The following is a 22644-nucleotide window of genomic DNA, read 5'->3' as shown; positions in this document are numbered from 1 at the left end:
TAATGATTTTCATCTTTCTCTAATTTCACTTAGCATAATACCCTCCAGTTCCATCCACGTAGTTGCAAATGGCCAAGATTTCATTCTTTTTGATTGCCGAGTAATACTCCATTGTGTGTGTGTGTGTGTGTGTGTGTGTGTATATATATATATATATATATATATATATATATATACCACTTCTTCTTTATACATTCATCCTTTGATGGACATTTGGGCTCTTTCCATACTTTGGCTATTGTTGATAGTGCTGCTATAAACATGGGGGTGCATGTGTTCCTTCGAACAGCACACGTGTATCCTGTGGATAAATGCCTAGTAGTGCAGTTGTTGGGTCATAGGGTGTTCTGTTTTTAGTTTTCTGAGGAACCTCCATACTGTTTTCCAGAGAGGTTGCACCAGCTTGCATTCCCATCCCCACTACCATTTATTAAGCAACTATTATGTGCTTGCTACTCCCCTGCAGGATTACTTCCTGCCTCTTCTCATACCTTACAACATATAGTTGTAATAATTCTTTATGCATTCTCTTCTAAAGTTTGAAAAACTTTTTATCAGTTTAAAAGTCTTTCTCCCACTAGATGGCACTCTCATTTAATGAAAAAAGACTGACAGTTAAATTGGTTCTTTTCTTCAAATTGCAGCAAATGGTCCAATAAGCAAGTATATCAAAAGCAAAACTGAATCATCTCAAGATCTTTCCATATGCACACGTGGGTCTCCCCCTTACTCCAGAGTTACAGAATTGGTTTTCCAGGATAAGGGTAGAATATCCATATTAATTTTTATTAAAAAAAATTATTTTAAAGTAATCTCTACACCTAACATGGGGCTTGAACTCACAACCCCGAGATCAAGAGTGGCTGTACCGACTGAGCCAGCCAGGCACCCCAATGCATACTGATTTTTAAAAGTGTTCCTAATCTCCATGCCAGATGAAAAAATCTTTAATTATAACTGGATAGTCACTTTAAAAATTGCAACTAAAATATTAACTAGCATTTTTATTAAAGAAAATTACATTAAAGTGTGTGTGTATATATATATGTATGTACATATATATATATATATATATATATACACACACACATATAACAATGTATAAAGTATGCTATCTTTTGCATATAAGACATAAGGGTAAAAATATAAATAGATACATAGCTACTATTTTTAAAAATAAGTTAAAAGCTTTAAAAGGTTATCTATTCACTTAGGGACAAAAGAAATGGAACCACATAATTTCCTCATAATTAAAACATAACAATTAAACTAAACAAAGGAAAAAGCAATTCCCCAAATTGGAGAAAAGGAAATAAATAAGTCTGGTTGTATGTCAAGTTGGTTACATAACCAGGAAAGTAATTCCTTCAAATGACTTTCAAACACAATATTAGATTGGACATTTCTCATGAGATGTATTCTAGAACAAAATATAAAAGACCTTCAACTGCATTTAGAAGCCTTACTGTTTAGTAGTAAAGTTGGTGTAAAATTTGTGAAACCATAATAAAGCAAATAAATAATTAGAATTATCTTAGGAATCAAGATTTTCTGCATGGAAAAAATACAACTATAAAACTAAAAACCTCAAGTAAAAATTCTATAATCTTAAATTGGAAAAATCAGTATAAACTCATATTTTTTATATTAAAAATAGCTACATCTGTCCACTAAAAGACACACACAAGCAATGACATTCCAATGACAGTTCATTAATCTGAAAATGGTAAATAGAAAAGATTGAGAATTTATCCTAATTTTCCTATATAAACTATAGTTCATAACCAAATATTTGATGAGAGAATATACTTAAGCAATAATTTCAGCTAACACATGGAGAACAAATGATACATATAAAATATCAAAATTTTGCAACTTTTAATGAAATAATGAATCCAAGAAATCATTTTCATTGGCTTCTAAAACCATTAGGTAGGTTTATAATGAATAGATTAGGCTGACAACTCCAAAAGCCACTTACCAACCTTAATATAATAGAAAGAGACATTAAGAGTCCCTTGATTCAATGCAAGAGAAACAAACTACCACCACCCTCCATGAAGTATTCTAGAAAAACACACACACAACTTTAATTTGTTAATCCATTTCTAGACCTCCTCGTATTTATGGTTTACAAGAAATACAAGGGATAGAAAAACATGTTAAATGACACCATGAGGATGCAATCATCAAATCTAGAATATGGAAAACTCTACAGGACAACAGACCCAGTGTCTTCAAAAACGGCAAGAAAAAAAGAAGAAGAGGTGAACCTATAGACTATAGATTTTAGACTTGATACCAAAGCATGTTCCATAAAATACAAACGAATAAACACCGACTTCACCAAAATGAAAAATTTCTGTTCTGTGAAAGGTCTTGTTAGGGGACTGGCTAAAGACTGGAAAAAATATTTGCAAACCACATATCGAATAAAGAACTCACAAAAAAGAACTATCAAACTTGGCAGTAAATCAACAATCCAGTTAGAAAATGAGCAAAAGACACAAATAGATATTTTACTGAATAAAAGATACAGAAGGCAAATATGTATATGACAAGATGTTTAACATCATTAGCCATTAGGGAAATGCAAATTAAAATCAGATGAGATATCACTACATACCTATCAGAATGGCTTCAACAAAAAACAGTGACAATATACGATGTTGGCAAGAATGTAGATGGATGTTGCCACTGGAACAGTCATATTGGTGGTAAGAATATAAAATGGTACAGCCCCTCTAGAAAACAGTTTGGCAGTTTCTTATGGAATTAATATGCAATTACCATATGACTAGCTATTGTACTCTTGAGCATATGAGAGAAATGAAAACTTATGTTTACACAAAATTATATACACAAAATGTTCATACAGCTTTATTTGTAATAGCCCCAAACTGGATATTCTTCAAAAGTTAAGTGGTTAAAATACTCTGGTATATCCATACCATGGAATACTACTCAGAAACTAGGGAGACTATTGATATGTACAATAATTTGGATGAATCTCCAGGGAATTAAGCTAAGTGAAAAAAGCCAATCCAAAAAGGTCACATCCTATATGATTCCATTTCATTCTTGAAATGACAAAATTATAGAAATTGAGAACAGATTGGTGGTTGCTAGAGGTCAAGGCTGGGGACGGGAAGAGGGAAGTGTGTATGGCCATAAAAGGATAACAGGAGGGTTCCTTGTACCAACGAAACTGTTCTGTATCTAAATGGTATCAAAATCAATATTCTGGTTGTGCTGCTTCACCATAGTTAAGATGTTATCATTGAGAGAAACTGGGTAAACAGTACAAGGCATCTCTCTGTATTATTTCTTACCACTGCATGTGATAACCTACAATTATCTCAAAAAGTTTAATCAAAAAGATTTATGAAACAAATTAATCAAATTCAACATGTACACAGAACTCAGATCCTGATTCAAACAAATCAAAAGTAAAAATATATATAAAATTCATGCAACAATCAGGGAAATGTGAACAGACTGAATATTAAGAATATTTTAAGGGGCGCCTGGGTGGCTCAGTTAGTTAGGCATCCAACTTCAGCTCAGGTCATGATCTCAGGGTTTGTGGGTTCGAGCCCTGCATCGGGCTCTGTGCTGACAGCTCAGAGCCTGGAGCTTGCTTTGGATTCTGTGTCTCCCTCTCTCTCTGCCCCTCTCCTGCTCACACTCTGTTTCTGTCTCTCAAAATAAATAAATGTTAAAAAAAATTTTTAAAGAATATTTTTATAATATGGAATTGTGGCTACATTGGTAATTTTGTTAGGTTCAGTAATATAATGAATAAAGGCATAATAAGCACACACTTTTATAAGTACTTATCAGTTAAAGATAGCAAAAAAATATATAATAGCACAAAGATAAATAAAACAAAAATTACAAACACTGATGATTGTTGAGGCAGGGTGATAGGTACAATTGTTCACTGAAACATTCATTCTAAATTTTTCACATTGGAAAATATCCCTAATAAAGTGTTTTTAAAAATCAAAAACAGTAAGTAACAGTGGTCTGCATATGTATATGTCCCAGGTACAAAGCAAAAACAAATACAAATCATTTGGGGTAAAACCCAAGCATCAAAGAATTTTTCACAGATAAAATAAAAGCCTTAGAACAATATATAGCAGAATATCAAACAGTACTAAACACTCAAATAAACAAGTTCTAAGCACCATGAATAAGGGCTAGTAGAAACAACAATCAGCAAAAGCAGATGTGCAAACTCTCTGCTACTGTTTATGATTCATGAGCTTAAAAGTGGCTTGAAGATCATAACAAGCAAGCAAAAATTAAAAGACCCTAAGAGAATTCCTACAAGTGAAAAAAGATTAATTGAAATTTTGAAAACTCAATAGATGAGTTTAACTGATAATTAGAAAGAGTTTCAGAAAAAATTAGTGAATTGGTAGACTGAACTGAAGAAGTTATCTGGAATGCAACCCCAAAAGTCAAAACAATAGAAAATGCAAAGTCGTGTAAGAGGTATAGAAGATAGAGAAGTCTAATAAATGTGTGATAGCAATCCTAGAAAGATTTATTAATAAGATACAAAAACTCAAATGATAAAAGAATTCTGACAACACATTAAATGTTAAGAATGTCTATTCATCAAATCACATCAAAAAATAGTGCAATGACAAGCCACATGCTGCTAACAAACAAGTGACAGACAATTATCAAGACAAGCCAGGTTATCCTACATTCACAAACAATATCCAAATTATCACTTAAAACAAAAAAGATTTATTTCTTACATCACAGGCTGACAAGAGTCATTGCTTATTATATTACCCAAGAGTCAGGCTGACAGAAGGTTCATATTAATAAATGCTTCCACAATCACTGATGCATAGAAAGGGGATGTGGCAAATTGTGTACTGGCTGTTAAACATTCTGTCTGTATACAACTTTCACTGTCCAAAATAATTCACAGGGCCACATCTAACTTCAAAGGAGATAGAGTAAAATTCTAATATGTGCCCAGAAACCAGGAGAGGCAGAAGACAGGAGAAGAGCTCTAACAAATTGGCAACTAGAATAAATAAGGAACTCTTTTCAAAAAATAATAAAAAGATAAAAAGCCCCAAGAGAAACACAGGCAAAGAAATTGGCTGAAAATGCCAAAATGAGCCATGCACACATTGTTCTTAAACATTATTAAGTATTTGAATTATGTACTCCCTCTGAAATTCTTATATAAAATTGCACTCCAGAATTTCCCTCTGAATACAAAATGAAATGGAAAAAACTAGCAATTGAAATAGTCAAAGTATTTATTATTTTTTATCTTGGGAACATGCCTGTAATGCATTAGTTGTATCTTCATGGATATATACAAGATGAGATCTCTGTCTCTGCAATCTCTTAGCAATTGCCTGTGATGTGCATCACATTCTCGCTTAATGCTTATTTAATAAGAAAAGTGTGTTCATTCTCTTCTAAAACACAGTAGTCACAGAGAACTGAACAAGAAAAGAGGAAATAACACCAAAACTAATATCCATAAGAAAAAAAATACAAAATGTTTGTTCTTCAGGGCTTATTGGTTCTGTAATAAGGGTTCCTTAGAGCACTTAGTCAACTTATGTGGAGGGCAAAAGTGCCAATGCCTTTGTTTTTCTAATGGTAAATTATCTCTCAAATATGATAGTACTGGTGTGTTTCTTCTTTAATAATAGCATGAAGAATAATAATTCAAGAAAAAAGTAATAGTTAGAACTATTTTTAGAAATCACTTGAATGTGGGATTCAGCTAAATCAGTACTTACAAATATTGGCCTTGGGGCGCCTGGGTGGTTCAGTCAGTTGAGCTTCTGACTTGATTTCGGCTCAAGTAATGATCCCAGGATCGGGAGATAGAGCTCCGCACCTCAGGCTCTGCACTGAGCATTAAGCCTGCTTAGGATTCTTTCTCTCTCTCTCTCCCTCTGCCTCTCTCCCCCATTCACACTCACACTTTCTCTCAAATAAATAAAATGAAAAAAAGTATATATATAAAAGAAATATTGGCTTCAAATGCCAAATATTAGAAAAAGAAAAGCTGAAAATCAATGATCTAAGCTTCCACTTTAAAAAATTTTTTTAAATGTTTTTATTTATTTTTGAGAGAGAGAGAGCGAGAGCATGGGCAAGTGGAGGAGGGGCAGAGAGAGGGAGAGAGAGAAACAGAATCCGAAGCAGGCTCCGGATTGGAGCTGTCAGTACAGAGCCCAACGTGGGGCTCAAACTCATGAACGACAAGATCATAACCTGAGCCGAAGTTGTATGCTTAACTGACTGAGCCAACCACACGCCCTTAAGCTTCCATTTCAAGACGCTAGAAAAAGAGCAGCAAATCAAACTCTAAGAGAAAATAAGGAAATAATAAAGATTGAAGTGGAAATCAGTACAAAAGAAAACAAATGTTGGTAAAGAAAAATCAACAAAGCCACAATTTGGGTTCTTTGAAAAGAGCAGTAAGGGACAAATCCTTAGCAAAACTGATCAAGACAAATTACATGTGATTTCCTAATAAGAGGGAATAGATTAAGCCTTGGGTTTGTCTCTGGTCATGGTACTTTTATTGGATAGTAGCACATATTAATAAAAGTAAGTAAGTAATAAAAGTCTTCCTGAAGACTGAATTCCAGGAAAGGTCAGCTAGCCTCACATTCACTCAACTTCAAGTTACTTTAAATTGGTATTCCCAAATAAATATTCTAGTATTAAAAAAGGATAGACGGAAGAGAATGGAAAATGGAGCAGACCAAATCAATGTATCACCACTACTGAAAAATTTACTCGAAGTAAGTAATCTACCAAGAACAGGTCAGAAAAACCATTCATAAGAACAGATCAACATTAACTGTAACTAACTCCTACCCTAAAATTCTCACTTAACCTAAATAAACAATGACTTCATAGTCCTGCCATCTAAAGTTTGCCAATTTGGAGACTCTATTATAGATAGTATAACATGTGAAAGATCTATACTCAAAGAAAACCAAGAGGACAATTATCTTCAGCAAGCCCTTTTGAATCAGTTTCAAAAAGAACTGTAAGTCATGGTTTCTTAAACTTGTCCCTTGAAGTATCTCTAAAGGCAAAGGAGAATGAACTGAAATTCCCAAGGAACTAGGAAGGACTTACTAAAATCAGCACAGCAAGGGCTCAAATAGCTATGAAGGCTAACATTTTATCATAAAATTTTGTGAGGATTTTATATTCCACTCCAAAAATATATAAATAATGCTTTTTCCTCCCAAATCTTCACACCATATCTAACCTGTTACTGCTCAAACACATGATTGGCAGCTATCTAAATCCAGATGCAAGTACAGGAACAAGTTTTCTTACTACAAATTGGTAGCATTTATAGGATTACTCAAGTCTTGTGAATCGAATTATTTGTTCATGGATAATTTTTAAATAGAACCACTTCATATTAATCATCATAATTACAACTGCCACTCAGTTACATAGGAAAATCTGTGTTTACATTAAATGCCCAAATATCTGAAAATGCATATTGTAAATTTTAGGAGCTTTCTTTCATTATGAGGTAGAAGTAAACAGTATTACTGACAAATTCATAAACTGATACATAATTTCAGAGTTTGAGATCAAAACTAACAAACAGTTCATGTTCTCCGACTAGCTTGAGAAATTTTCATAAGGGCAACTGACTCATATTCCTGAATAACTTATCCTCTTTATCTCATAATCAGGGTAATTTACTTAATGAACAAAAAGATTTACTAAAAAAGCAATTCGTAACAGGCCATAATAGAAGCACCTAAAATGGAATATGGCAAAGGGAATTACATAGGGCCAAAAAGGCAAATAAATACAATCAAATCAATCACACATGATGCACTGAATCTCTTGGCAAAGACAATCTCCAGAAATTTGATGACAATAACACAAAACACCTAAAATAAAATTTCCTTATAACACATAATTGTTTCAATAGAGACGACTTTGCTTAAAGCACTAAATATTTTTACTTAGATTTGGTATCAAGCATAGGAAAAAAAGAGCATATATTTGAATAATGTATGTTACTAAACTTGTTTATGTACCTGCAACTATAAAATAGCCTGAGTTCCACTTTAAGGATTTCTCAAAGGGTTACATGCTTTCTATAGATACCAAGGTCCTACTATTATAAAATATTCCCCTTGCGAGAGTATGAAATAAAATGGCTGCAGAGTGCGATCTGAATTCTAATTTAAACAAATATTACTATTCAATAAAGGAGAGGCTGGGGAGTAGTTAAGAGCTCAGATAAGTGTAAATATTATAAAACTGAAATAATTATACATAAGGGACATATTCTTAATTACATTTTTATTCTCTTAGTTTTCATTTTATTCTCAATGCAGATGTCAGCATATCTATGAAAAAAAAAATCTGATAAACCACAATTTTCCTTTCATTGTTCAAGAACTGTAACTGTCTCCCTGTTAATACTTATAGTACTAAAAAATATTACTGTAAAATGTGCATTTTATACTTTTCCTTAAAATATTACATATTGTCAATATTGCCTAGAAATTGTATACTAGGACAAACAGAATTTTGCATGAAACATACATATAATTTTAATTAACATTAAGAAAATACTAAAAGTATCCCAAGCCCTAATAATCCACATCTATCAGTTTATTTTCAGACTTCTTTGCACTAATTATAGGCAGGTCAAGGAGTAAATGCTAGCCCATGAAAACAGAGGGTCACGTGCTTTAACAAAGGGCTCATAAACCAAGGGGAAAGCACCAAAGAATGTTCTTCAGCCATGTCCCTGTCATATGCTACCTCCCTGCCTTCATGTGCTGTACAGAAAATTATAAATAAGATCATATCTGTGGCCAGTGAATTTCTATGTGGGAAAGTTCTCTCATGTACATTCTGTCATCATTCACTAATGCAATACCCTGTGATAAAATCTGGCCTTACCAAATAAATCCTGGCTTCCCATCTTGAGAGAATGGAAAAAGGTACATGAACAATTAATTACAATACCTGTGAAAACCGGAAAATAGAAGCTTAAAATGAAGAATAAAAGAGAGAGAAAAGAGATTTTATATGTGATCAAAGAACAAATCAGAAAGCCTCATGGGGGTGGTGTCTGAGATGAGTCTTGAAAGAACTACTAAGAGTCTGCCAGACAGGGAAGATACAACACATTAAGAAAAATAAGACAATTTGCTAACATGTATTTTGTTCTCACTAATCATCATTATCTTCCATTAAGGGACAAACTGTTTCTGCTAGAAATACACTAACAAAAAACACGATAATAGAAATAGGGGCTCAGTCAGGTGAGCGTCTGACTTTGGCTCAGGTCATGATCTCACAGTTCATGGGTTTGAGCCCCATATTGCACTTTGCACTGCCCGTGTGAAGAATGCTTCAGGTTATCTGTCTCATTCTCTCTCTGCGCCTCCCCTCTCATGCACTCTGTCTCTCAAAAATAAATGAACATTTAAAAACAAGAAGAGAAATAAAAGACATTAAAACAACAATAATCTCTGTCATCAAAAGAACATTTTGAAGAGTCCATTTTATGTAACTTTGTCATTTTTTTTAATTTGGTGATATTTTTATTATTCATTTTTATTTTTATTATTTTTTTTAAGTACCACAAATCCTGCAGTGAAAAAGGTGTCTTTTTCTCTAATGGAACAATAAAGGAACAAAAAAAATGCAAGAAAAAAATGTTTAAGTGGTATAGAGTTAGGGAGGAAGTATATTTCTTATCTTGAAACCACTGAACATTTGAAATTATTTTAGAAAAAAATTTTTTAACATTTATTTATTTTTGAGAGACAGAGAACGAGCAGGGGAAGGGCAGAGAGAGAGACAGGGAGACACAGAATCTGAAAGCAGGCTCCAGGTTCTGAGCTGTCAGCACAGAGCCTGACATGGGGGCTCTAACCCACTTACCAAGAGATCAGGACCTGAGCTGAGCTGGATGCTTTATCAATGGAGCCACCCAGGCACCCCCAAAAAATATTTTTAGTAAGTAAACAATACATATAAATTTGTAAAATTTAGTTAGCTTAAAGTTTTCAGAGTAATATATGTAAAAGAAGAAAAATATAAGAGTTTTTAAAAATTCTTAAATTGGGGTCATAAGCATATTTCTTGCCAAAGAAGAAAGGCAAAAGTGCACCTGTATAAGTGAAAATTTGTGTTGTTAAAAACAGATCAGGAAAGGCCACCTATCCTCATGGCAGTTGGCTGAAATAGCATGGCTTCACTGTCAGACTAAAGTCAACAAAAACATCTCAACATCCACCAGTTTAAAATGTGACCTGTGACAGGCTTCATGGTCAGTTTAAGATTGTTGATAAGCCAAAATCACAGCCATGTTTCTAAATGATATCCTGAAACGCTATTCATCAACTATAAAGAGTATTAAATATGAATAAAAGATATCCCATCACATGGGTGTACGTTTGGGAATGCATATTACACAGATACACTCATGCTGGTGAAGGGAGGGAAGTTAATTCTTTAAATTTCAAGGACAAATCCAGAAGTAGAAATTTTAGGTAGCTTCTGTGAAAAGCAGGCCTAGATAGAAACATTACAAGGGACTTCAGACAATTTGAATGTATGTCATGAATGATCATGACAATGAAATATAAAGTTCACCTAATGTGTAATTCTGCTGATAATCCTGATGACAGAAAAAAACAAAGGTGCAAACAAGAATCATCATAGGCAACAGTACCATATGATGTGAGGATCTTATCTATGTATTCCTAAGGAGGTCATAATGGAAAACATAGATGGAAAACAGCAACACCAAATGAGTCAATCTGGCTTAACTGGTTTGTAGCACAGAATTGGGACGTTTACTTTGAATAGTTTTTGTTTTGGTTTAAGTTTATTTTTGAGAGACAGAGAGACAGAGAGCAAGCATGTTGGGGGTGGGGCAGAGAGAGAGGGAAAGTGATGATCCAAAGCGGGCTTCCGTGCTGACAGCAGAGAGCTGATGTGGGGGTCAAGCTCACCAACAGTGAGATCATGACCAGAGCTGAAGTCAGACGCTTAACTGAGTGAGCCATCCAGGCACCCCACTTTGAACAGTTTTATTAGGCGTCAGAAATAAGATGTCACAATGAATGGCTCTATAGGTACTGTAAAACATGAAAAATGAAAAGAGATACTCATAGAATAAATATTAACATTTTGTAGAGATTAAACTGATTTAAATATTTACATAGTATCAGTTATTTAACTAATAATTTTATCAAATAGAATCCCATTCAATAAAAATGAAATGTAAAATTCAAGGGAAGCCTAAATCTGGAAATTCATAAACATAAGAGGCAAGTGATAGTTTATTAAATAATATGCCAACAGCAATGACCTGGCTTTTAAAATTACAGTCTTAACTAAGAACATCTTCCAAAATAAAGGCAAAAGTTCATGAATAGCTGTAGACAAAAAGCATATCTAGATTAACATGGAATACTTAGTGGACTACAGGAGAAGAGAACAGATGGACATCTCTGCAATACAGGATGCCTACGGTGCCATACTGCATTACAAGTCATTAAACATCTGTGCCCACTATGTAGGGTATATTCCTTTTTTGTCCATCCTTGTTGAAAATACTTTTAAAAATGGACAAAAAAATGTAAGCTGTGGCTCAAAATTGTGTTTTTTTTCTAGATTTTTGCATCCTTACCACTATATGTAAGAAAAAAAAAACAAAGACAGGATTCTATGCAGTATATTTTAATTTTAAAATGCTGGTTCATGAAAATGTGCTTTAAAATGAATTTAAAATAGTCAGCCATTTACCATTTGCCCCTCATTTCAGCCCAAGTAGGAATATGTGAAAAATGTTGGATATTTAGAAAGCATACCCGCTCCTTGTTTCATTACATACTTGGAATTTTCCAGCTATTCAACTCAGAAATCCTATTAGAAGTACCCAAGTTAGGAGGGAGTTTACAGGATTTAGAAGGTACTATAATGATATTGCCAATCCACAAAGTTGTCTCAAAACTTTCCAGCACAAGCCTACTTAAAAAGCTTAATGCAAATCTCACTAGAGAAATAAGGCCGTCCAAAGTTGATTGCCTTAGAATAACTGCCATAAATTAGTGTCTAATGCTCCACCCAATGCAATTAACACAATCTGCTAGACTTCAGTTCCACTGATGCTTAAAAGGAGGGTAGACGGTAAGATAATGCAAACTCAAGTTACACCTTTGTGAGAGGAGTAAGGAAAGTTCTTACTTAATTATCATTTCCTGAATACACTGATTTACTTCCCTGAGTGAAGGGCTTCTGAAAGCAAGTGGTCCCAAACAACTGGCTTACATTTTAGGTTCTACTGACTGAGTATTATTTGTGTTACAAACACAAAGAGATTACACCTGACCATCTTCCAAAATGAAAGGTATCCTTTACATCAATTAGAGTCTAGGACAGCAGAAACCACAGGCTATGAAAATAGAGAAAATTAACGCAGGAAGTTGGTTACACAAACGAAGTCATCAAGAAGGAAGGGAGACAACTGGACATCAATGACACCAGGAAATAACTAACATCCTAGGCTAGAGAGATGGAAGGAAGAAGCAGTGCTGAGTCCAGGGTGAGTCACACAGTGGACACTGGGATTATGACATACCTGTCCAGCGGGAATTGAAGTCACAAGAGAAATAGCTTCTGTCAGCAATATAACTAGAGGCAAACAGAAGCAGAGAAATGCCCTGGCTTCTCCCTTTCTGAAATCTTCCATGTTTCCCAAACCCTGTGGAAGATAGCTGTCCCTGAAGCCTAGAAACTGCGGCCTGCAGCGTTAGCCCTCATTCAGTACAGAAGCAAGCAAGAGAAGAGTGTAAATGCATCTGAGGGCAAACAAGTTCAAGACCACTATACCTTTTCAATAAAATTCATATTGTAAATGTGGACGATCTTTTAAGTTCACTCAGTCAAAGCCAATTTTTTTGTTATTATGCCAACAGGCTCTAAGATTTCAACTGAATATAATATTTCTAGATCATCTTTTCAGATTTTAAAATGAAAATCCCTAGAATATCAGTATCTATAACTAAAATTCTGCTAGGCAGGGCAAGAATTATTCAAATAGTTATAGCCAGATATATAAAAAATGTTCAACTGAGGGGACAAGAATTTTAGTAAAGTCTGTCTTTTAGTTTGTTTATAGCCTAATTTAGAATAATTTAAGAGATGCATTTTCTAAGAAAAATAAAACGGTCCTTGGGAAAATAAGGATGTCAGCCAACATTTAGTATACAGTATTTTAAATTATTGCTGTGTAACTGTCTCTCATGTGCTTTCTCCAAAGAACCTTTTTGTTATCCTTAAAGAGATGCTGGGTTTTTATTTATTTTTTAAAATATTTTTGTATTCTATACCTTGAGATTTAATTATTTGAGAGAGAGAGAGAGAAAGAGAGAGAGAAAGCAAGCACGAGTGGGGAAGGGGCAGAGGGAGAGGATCTTAAGTAGGCTCCACATTGAGTGCAGAGCACCTTCAAGGGCTTGATCAAGATATGAGCAGAAATCAAGAGTTGGACACTTAACCCACTGAGCCATCCAAGCCCTAACACACCTTGGATTTTTAATTATATGAACTAAATCCATACCTTTTTATTCAATTCATTAAAAAAAATCAGTGTTGGTACAAATTCTTTACTATAAGACACTATGATTAAGAATTATTAAAAGCTGGGGCGTCTAGGTGGCTCAGTGGGTTAAGTGTCCGACTTTGGCTCAGGTCATGATCTCACGATTCGTGAGTTCGAGCCCTGTGTCGAGCCCAGCTCGGTGCTGACAACTTGGAGCCTGAAGACCGCTTCCAGATTCTGTGTCTCCCTCTCTCTCTGCCCCTCCTCTGCTCATGCTCTGTCTCTGTCTCTCAAAAATAAATAAATGTTTAAAAAAAAAAAAAAGAATTATTAAAAGCCAATGCTAGGATAAAAAAATTAATACACTTTTTCATGTACAAAAGAGTAACTACCAACAACAGTGACCATCACTGACTCGAGTGAAATTTACTAATACATTAAATCTGCACATTTCAAAAGCTCCCTGAAATTCCTGCTAAAATATTGCTATAATTGTTACTGTTTATTCAAAATTTATACATAATTATAAATCAAAATGAATTCTTTTCAAAATTTTAGATAAATTGATTTAGTGAAAATATATGTATCATATAATTTTTAAGTCTTAAAACCTCTCCAAATGGTTAGGAATCTTTATCTATAAATACTAACTTGTCTTCATCAAATTGGCATATCAACAAGTCAAATCATATGTTAAATACCATTAGTTTCACTTTATATACCTTTAAAATAAACATTCTGTGCTTAACTTACAATTTCAAAAGCAAATTCTAAAGCTATATGACGTATCTTGATATTATTATCTTAATAATGCTAATAAGTTCTATTTTTTGTGATAAGAACACTGATTACATGACCAGACATAAGAAAGCACATTCAGTATGACAGCAATAGTGGCAACATCTTGTTAATTTTGACGAAACAACACGAGTAAGTTATTACTAGTCCTCAGAGGCTTTTTAGCAAACATATCACGTCTTTACAAATTTAGAAAGTAGAAAAACAATAATTCTTTATAATGATTTTACAAGTAAAGAAGCTAATTTTCTTTTTTAAAAAGATTATGAATGGTCAGTAAACAAGTGCCGTATCAGAATAAACTACCATAAAAAGATTGTAGCTGTTTTTAAAATAATCCCACCACTCTGCCAGTTGTCAAACAGAATTTAATGCTGAAAAACTACTTCCTCCCTGTTTTCTTTTTTTTAAAACCAATAAAAGTAGTTTTTTCTGCAAACACTTACCATCCACTCAGATATAATAACATCCACTTTTCTACAGGAAGGCAAACTTCTTCAATCTTTCCTTTAATTAGTATAACAGTATCTTCAAGTTTATTTAGTCTGAAAATTATCACAATGAATTAAATTAGTACATTAAATAGATTCAGAAAACTAGTCAAATTACATAATTTCTTGGCAACTATTCGTATTCAAACTTTGTTTCATATTCAAAGTTTGGTTATTCCCTGGGCATTAGAATTACTTTTGACCACTACACGAATGTCCAAGAATGTTTCTGATTAATATGGCAATACTCTGAACAAATATTTAAAACTATAGCCTGAAAGGAAATTTGAATTTTATCAAGAAGACATGTCAATAAAATTACTGTGTTTTTTTTAAGGGAGGGGAGGAGAGAGACGTATAAACCAGACGACAAAAGTATATTTTAAAGGCAAGTAGTGTGTCACAGTGGAGAAAGAACTAGGAGCCAAAAGCTCTTTCTCTGAACTCCAGATCCTCTAGTAATTGTCAGCTAAGTGGTCTTCACCAATTTTAGTATATGTGCTGCCGAAGCAAGCACTAAGCGATCTTCACCAAATTATATCATAATCTCCCTAAGCCTGTGTGCTCATGTGTAAAAGAGGATGATACTTGCTCTACTTCATAGCCTATTATGAGAATCAAGGATTTGTGAAAGCAGCACATACATCCTCACCACATATTTTCTCAAAATATATGCTGCATAAAACCTGAATATCTACTACAATCTTAAATTATTTAACCTTGTCGAGTGATATTCATTAGGTATTTTTATATGCTCGATCTAAGACTAGCATGTATTTTTCATCCTCCTTTTGCAATTTGAAATAAACAACAGAGTTAAGGAGATTATTTTAAAAAGCTAAAAGCAAATTACAAAGTTGTTATCTAGTTAAATAAATAAGCTCTCAATCCTCAGAGGATGTACATCTCAATTACAAAGGATTTTTTCTGCTAACAAAGGATAGGGTCTTTCCTCAAACTCATTGACATATTTACATAAAATTAAATGCATCCATTTTAAGGGTAAATTTTGTTGAATTTTAAAACATAGATACTTGAACGATCACTATCATCAATATATAGAACATTTCTATCTCCTCAAAAATATTCATTAGCACCCTCTTCCCAGAAAATCATCCTGAAGAAGCAACCACTGATTTTCTTTCTTTCACTACATATTAGATTTGTGTTTTGTAGAGTCTCATATAAATGGAATCATAGCAAATGTACCTTTCTGTGTCTGGTTTCTTTCAATAAACATACTTCTTAGATTCATGCATACTTTTGTGTGTATCAGTAGTTCATTCTTTATTGTTGCTAAGTAGTATTCCACTGCATGGATAAAACAATTTTGTTTATCCACACGTGGATGGAACTCTGGATTATTTCCAGCTTTGGGCTATAATGAATAATGCTACCATAAACATTGTGTACAAGTAAAATTGTTCCATCAAATGAAAGTGTCTATGTAGCTTTTAAAGAAACTGTCAATCTGTTTTACAAAGTACATATAAATTTTTAAATTCCACCAGCAATATATATGTACATTCTTACTGTGTCACATCCTTGTCAGCACTTAGTATTATTAAGCTTTTAGATTTTATCTGTGTGATGAGATCTCATGGTTACCAACTGCATTTTTCTAATGACCAAGCATTTTTTTCATGTGCTTATTGGCCATATTCCCACATCACCTGTTGTTCCAATTTTTTGCCCATTTAAAAAATTGGATCTGCTGTATTCTTATTATTGAATTTTAAGAGTTCTTGACATATTCTAGATAAAAACTCTGTGAGATATATTCATAGTGAATAATTTCTAACATACTGTAGCTTTTTCATTTTTTAAAAAAAATTTTATTTTTGAGAGAGAGAGAGTGCGTGTGAGCGGGGGAGGGGCAGAGAGCCAGAGAGGAGTCACAGGATCCGAAACAGGCTCCAGGCTCTGTGCTGTTAGCACAGAGCCCAGTGGAGGCTCAAACTCATGAACTGGGAGATCATGACCTGAACCGAAGTTGGCGCTTAACTGACTGAGCCACCCAGACGCCCCAGGCTTTTTCATTTTTTAATGGCATATTTTGAAGAGCTTGTTTTTGATTTTGATGATGACCAATTAACCATTTTTTTTTCTTTTGTGGTTCATTTTTGCCTTCACCAAATCTTTTCACCTGTATTTTCTTTTAACATTTTTGTTTCCGTTTGAGTTAATTTTTCCATATGCTATCATTTTCATTTTTTCCCCTTATCAATACCTATTGATATGGTGTTGGAAATCTCTCACAAGGGATAGTTTCAACTTTCTTGAAGAAAAAGTATCACTAACCCATAGGATTATTTTGGTATCCTTGTCAAAAATCAATTAACCATATATGTGTAGGTTTATTCTGGACTTTCAATTCCGCCCCACCATTTAGATAAGCATCCTTATGCCAATAGAACACTTTCTTGATTACTATAGCTTTTCATTAAGTAATAAAATCTGACAGTGTACATCTTTCAACTTATTCTCCTTAAGAAATTCTTTTGGCTATTCTGGGTCATTTGCGCTTCTATATAAATTTTAGCATCAGCTCTTGGTAATGTAATGTACTTTTCAGTGTTGATATCTTAGACATACTTTGTTAAGTTTATCCCTACATGTTTGATGATTTTGGTTGTATTCTAAACAGTGTATATTTTTTAAGTTTCAATTTCTAGTTGTTTGTGGGTACTAATAAAAAGAAGTATAATTAATTTCATGTTTGACCTTAATCCCATGACTGTGATAAAGGTTTAGTTTTAGCAGTTTTAATGGCTATTTTATAGATATCTTTAAAAAAATATATTTTACTCATTTCTTTTTATAGTTAACACAGTATTACATTAGTTTCAGGTGTGCAATATAGTGATTTATTTTATAGATTTCTTAGGACTTTACATGTACATGATCATGTCATCTGGAAGTAATGACAGTTTTACTTCCTTCACATCTTTTATTTCCTTTCTTGGTTTATCACACTTATTAGATTCCCTAAGACAACAGTGAATAGAAGTGGTGGGAGTGGACATCCCTTGTTTTGCTTCCAATTATAGGGGGAAAACATTCATTAACTATTATTAAATATGACACTACTTATCTTTACCAGGTGAGAAAGCTCCCTTCTTTCCTAGTTTGCTGAGTTTTCCTTATGAATGATTTTCAAATTCTGACAAATAGTTTTTCTGCATCTATTAAGATGATTCTATAGTTTTCTTTTCTTTTCTGTTAATATGATAAATTATACTAATTTTCAAATATTATGCCTATCTTGCCTTTCTAGGATTAACTTCACTTGGTCATAGCTTATTATCCTATTTATATATTACTAGATTCCATTTGCTAATTTTTTTATTTAAAATATTTCCACCTCCTAGACTTACCATGGTGATTATTTTGTAATGTATATAAATGTCTAATGTGATTATTTTATAATGTATATAAATCACTAAGTTGTCCACCTGAAACTAATGTAATATTGTATATTAGCTTTTTCAATTAAAAAATGTTTCCATCTATGTTCATACTGGTCTGTGGTTTACTTTCTTGGAAACTCTGTTCAGCTTTAGTATCACTGTGATGCCAGCCTTATAAAATATGTTGCAAAAGATTCTGTCCACTTAAGTTTAGTATTACTTCTTCATTAAATGTTATGTTTGTTATTTGAGACTGGAGTTTAATTTGTGGAAGGATTATAACTACCAACTCATTTTCTTTACTAGATCTAGAGATATTCAGAATTTCTAGTTTTTCTTTAATCAATTTGATAACTTTCATTTTCAGACAATTTCTCCATTTTAAACTGTCATATTTATTGGCATAAAGGTGTTCATAATATTCCTCTATTATTCTTTTTATCTATAGGATCTGTAGAGATTTCCCCTTCAATCCTAATATTGGTAATTTGTATCTTCCCTTTTCTTGTTAATTCTAGTTAAAAGTTTATCAATTCTTTTTTAAATTCACTTTGTATTCATTAATTTTCTGTATTGTTTTGTACTGCACTGATTTCTGTTCTTTACCTTTTTTCTCAGGTACATTTAACTTTCTTTTTCTCTACCATATCTTTTCAAAAATTTTAAAAGTTTTTTTTTATTTTAGAGAGAGAGAGACAGGGAGAGCACAAGAGTGTGCATGAGCAGGGGAGAAAGGCAGAGGAAGAGAAAATCGTAAGCAGACTCCATGCTCAGTGCAGACCCTGACACAGGGCTTGATCCCGTAATCCTGGGATCATGACCTACACTGAAATCAAGAGTCAGACACTCAACCGAACCACCCAGGTGCTCCTCTACCACATCTTAAGATGGAAGCTTGGGTCATGGATTTATTTATTTTATATAGTTTAATGTTTATTATTTTGAGAGAGAGAGAGAGAGAAGCAGGGAAGCGACAGAGAAAGAGGGAGACACAGAATCGGAAGCAGGCTCCAGGCTCTGAGCGGTCAGCACAGAGCCCCACGTGGGGCTCGAACTCACAGACCACTAGATCATGACCTGACCTGAAGTCGGCCAGTTAACAAACAGAGCCACCCAAGCAATGGGTCATGGATTTTAAATGTTTGTTTGTTTGTTTGTTTCCCAACATAAGCATTTAAAACCATAAGAGACTCTTAAAAACTGAGAATAAACTGAGGGTTGATGGGGGGGGTGGGAGGGAGAGGAAAGTCAGTGATGGGCACTGAGGAGGGCACCTGTTGGGATGAGCACTGGGTGTTGTATGGAAACCAATTTGATAGTAAATTTCATATTAAAAAAAAAACTTTAGATTTCCTTCTGAGTATGGCATTAGCTGTTTACCACAAATTTGATACACTGTGCTTTTAGTTCAGTTCAAAATATTTTCTAAAATCTTTCCCTTGTTATTTCTTCTTTCAACCATGGGTTACTCAGAAGTATGTTATTTGCTGAATATTTTGGAATATACCAGATATCTTTGTTAGGATTTATAATTTAATTTCAGTAAGCTCAGAAGCTCTGTCTATAAGGTTTAAATATTTTTCAACTTACTGAGACTTCTTTTATTGTCCTACAAGTAATCTATCTTGATGAATATTCTATGTACACTTAAAAAGTGCTATTTTTGGATAAAGTGTTATATAATGTCAATTAGGTCTTCCATACTGCTATTTTGTATCTAACTTGTTTTACCAATTATTGACAGAAAAGTATTGATATCTCCTAGCATGATTATAAACTTGTCTATTTCCCTTTAATTTCTGTTTTTGCTTCCTGTATTCTAAAGACTTTATTAGATAATTATAGGTTTAGTATTATATATATTCTTGATTATTTGATTCCTTTATAATTATGAAATATCCTTCTTTATTCCTGATAATGTTTCCTTTGTATGATATTTATATATTCACTTCAACTTTTTAAATGATTTGTGTTTTCGTAACATATCTTTCTCCATTCTTTTACTTTCAGCCTATGGTATTTTTATATTTAGACTGGATTTTTTTGAAGACAAAAAACAGATGGGTCTTACTTTTTATCTGGTCTAATGATCTCTTTTAACTGGATTTTTAGAACAAGGATTGGAAAATTATGGCCTTTTTCTCTAGCCTATGACCATTTTTGTGTAGTCTGCGTGCTTAAGCACTGTAAAGAAAGAGGAAGCATCAGCAGCACAAGTGACAAAGACCACAGATGTCCCACAAAGTTTAAAATATTTACTATTTGGCCATTTACAGAAAAAAGCAAGCCAACACTTGCTTTAGAACACTACAGAGGGGCGCCTGGGTGGCTCAGTCAGTTAAGTGTCTGACTCTTGATTTCGGCTTGGGTCATGATCTCGTGGTCTCATGAGTTTGAGCCCCACATAGGCTCTGCACTGACAGCATGGAGCCTGCTTGCGATTCTCCCCTTTTTCACTCCCCCTCCCCCACTGGCTCTCTCCCTCCCTCTCTCAAAATAAATAACTTCAAGGAAAAAAAAAACACTACAGAAGCATAGCTGGACAAAGAATAATGAGAACATCTAGAATAGAATTAAATGAGGTTGCAGAAAGAGAAGAAATAAAAGGAACAGAAAAATATTTGAAGAGATAAAGGATGAGAATTTTCCAGAACTGATAAAAAGAATCAAGCCACAGGCAAATGCAAAGAATCTCCAAAAGACTATTTTTTTTAGATCCATATATTACATAATGTACAACTCCAAGAAATCAAACAAAGAAAAAACCTTCAACAAAGACAGATTACCTCCAATAAAATACCAATTACTGTGACAGGTGACTTCTTAATAACAAAGCAGAAGCCAGAAGGCAATGAAATGATATTACCAATGAACTAGAGCAAAGGTGGGCAAACTTTTATTAAACTGCCAAATAATAAATATTTTAGACTTGCAGACCATATGGTTTCTGCTGCAACTATTCAAATGCTATTGCTGGGTGAGAACAGCCGTAGACAATATGTAACAAAAGGGTATGGCTGTGTCCTAACTTTATTTACAAAACAAATGGCTGGTCCATGGCTAAAGTTTATTGACTTCCATATTAGCGCATTATCACCACCAACCTAAGGTCTCCATGCAGAGAAAAACACCTCCAAGACAGAGCAAAATACATTTTCGAATGAACTAACATCATTGTTGTTTGGCTATGGCCATAAATGCACAATGAAAAAAATGTTAAAGAATTAGTTCAGGAAGAAGGAAAATGATCAGAGATAGTGAAATATGAAGGAATAAGAAAAGAGGACGGACATATATGGGTGAGTGAATACAAAGGATCAGACTGTGAAATCTAACTCACATGAACCCACAGATTTATCTAAGGTCAAGCTTTACAAACAATTTTAAAAATAGGGGCAATTAAATGGTCCAGAGTAATTAGGGAGAAGTCTGGGACATTAAAGACAAGGCAGCTGCTTAGGTCTTTCCTTCTCTATGCCAGGCATGTACTCTGTCATCCAGAGTAGACATGGTCTTTAAGTAACAGGCTCCTCTCCATGTACCAGATCGCTCCCTACTTGTGAATCTCTTGATTGCCAATATCTTTGAAATTATTAATGAAGCTTAATACTGGGTAACATCCCTGGGTAATCAGGTTTGTGGGAGTCTGACTGGAAAATCTGTTAGCTCAGGGTGATGTTATTAGGAGGACTCTCATACAGATCTATGAATCACAAAGGCTTAGGGTACTTTTTAAAGCAGAAAAAGGAGGAGACTAAAAAAAAAACACAAAAAACCAGGAGGATATAGTCCTGGGATGGTTACCTAGACATCTTTGGTCTGAAATGGGAAAACTTAAGACTCTGACAAACTGGCCACTAGCCTGACAGGGATCAGTAGGCAGAGGGGAAGATAGTGAAACTTCTATTGTCTAGCTGTTACTAGCATGTTTGATAAATGCCAACCCTTTTAGGGAGGAGATAATGGCAAGAGAAAAGATATAATAACAGTTTTTCCTCTCACTGGAAGGCCTTCTTGTGCTTATATGGCTACTCTGGGGAGATGAAATATCCACTAAGAAAGTAATGAACTTAAGGCTATAGGTTATCCCAAAGATACTATAGGTAGGTGGAGGTCAAGGTCAGAGAACGCCTGAGTGCTGAGAGTATTCTGTGAAAGAAATAGCGTATTTCTTGTCTGGTATTTCACACACATACCAGAAAAGCCTGGTGAATCATTATTGGCATGGACAATCAGAAGGATGCATCACTTATTTTACATACAACAGAGTATAATTACTTGGTTGATGATAGATCTATCCCTATGTGGCAACAAACAGGTGCTACAA

The 22644-nt window shown here is 33.9% G+C and overlaps 1 protein-coding gene across 1 annotated transcript in view; it reads right to left on the bottom strand.

Annotated features, from left to right (window-relative positions):
* The window catches only part of PRMT3 (protein arginine methyltransferase 3), a 143740-nt gene that overhangs the window by 78705 nt on the left and 42391 nt on the right, over positions 1–22644 (bottom strand). Inside the window, 2 exon segments of the mRNA XM_030331855.1 lie at positions 14863–14888; positions 14891–14961. Coding sequence (XP_030187715.1) covers positions 14863–14888; positions 14891–14961 — 97 coding nt within the window.

The sequence above is a fragment of the Lynx canadensis genome, chromosome D1 (genome assembly GCF_007474595.2).
Source record: "Lynx canadensis isolate LIC74 chromosome D1, mLynCan4.pri.v2, whole genome shotgun sequence".
Lineage (NCBI taxonomy): Eukaryota > Metazoa > Chordata > Mammalia > Carnivora > Felidae > Lynx > Lynx canadensis.
This window is presented reverse-complemented; position numbering and strand designations above follow the sequence as displayed.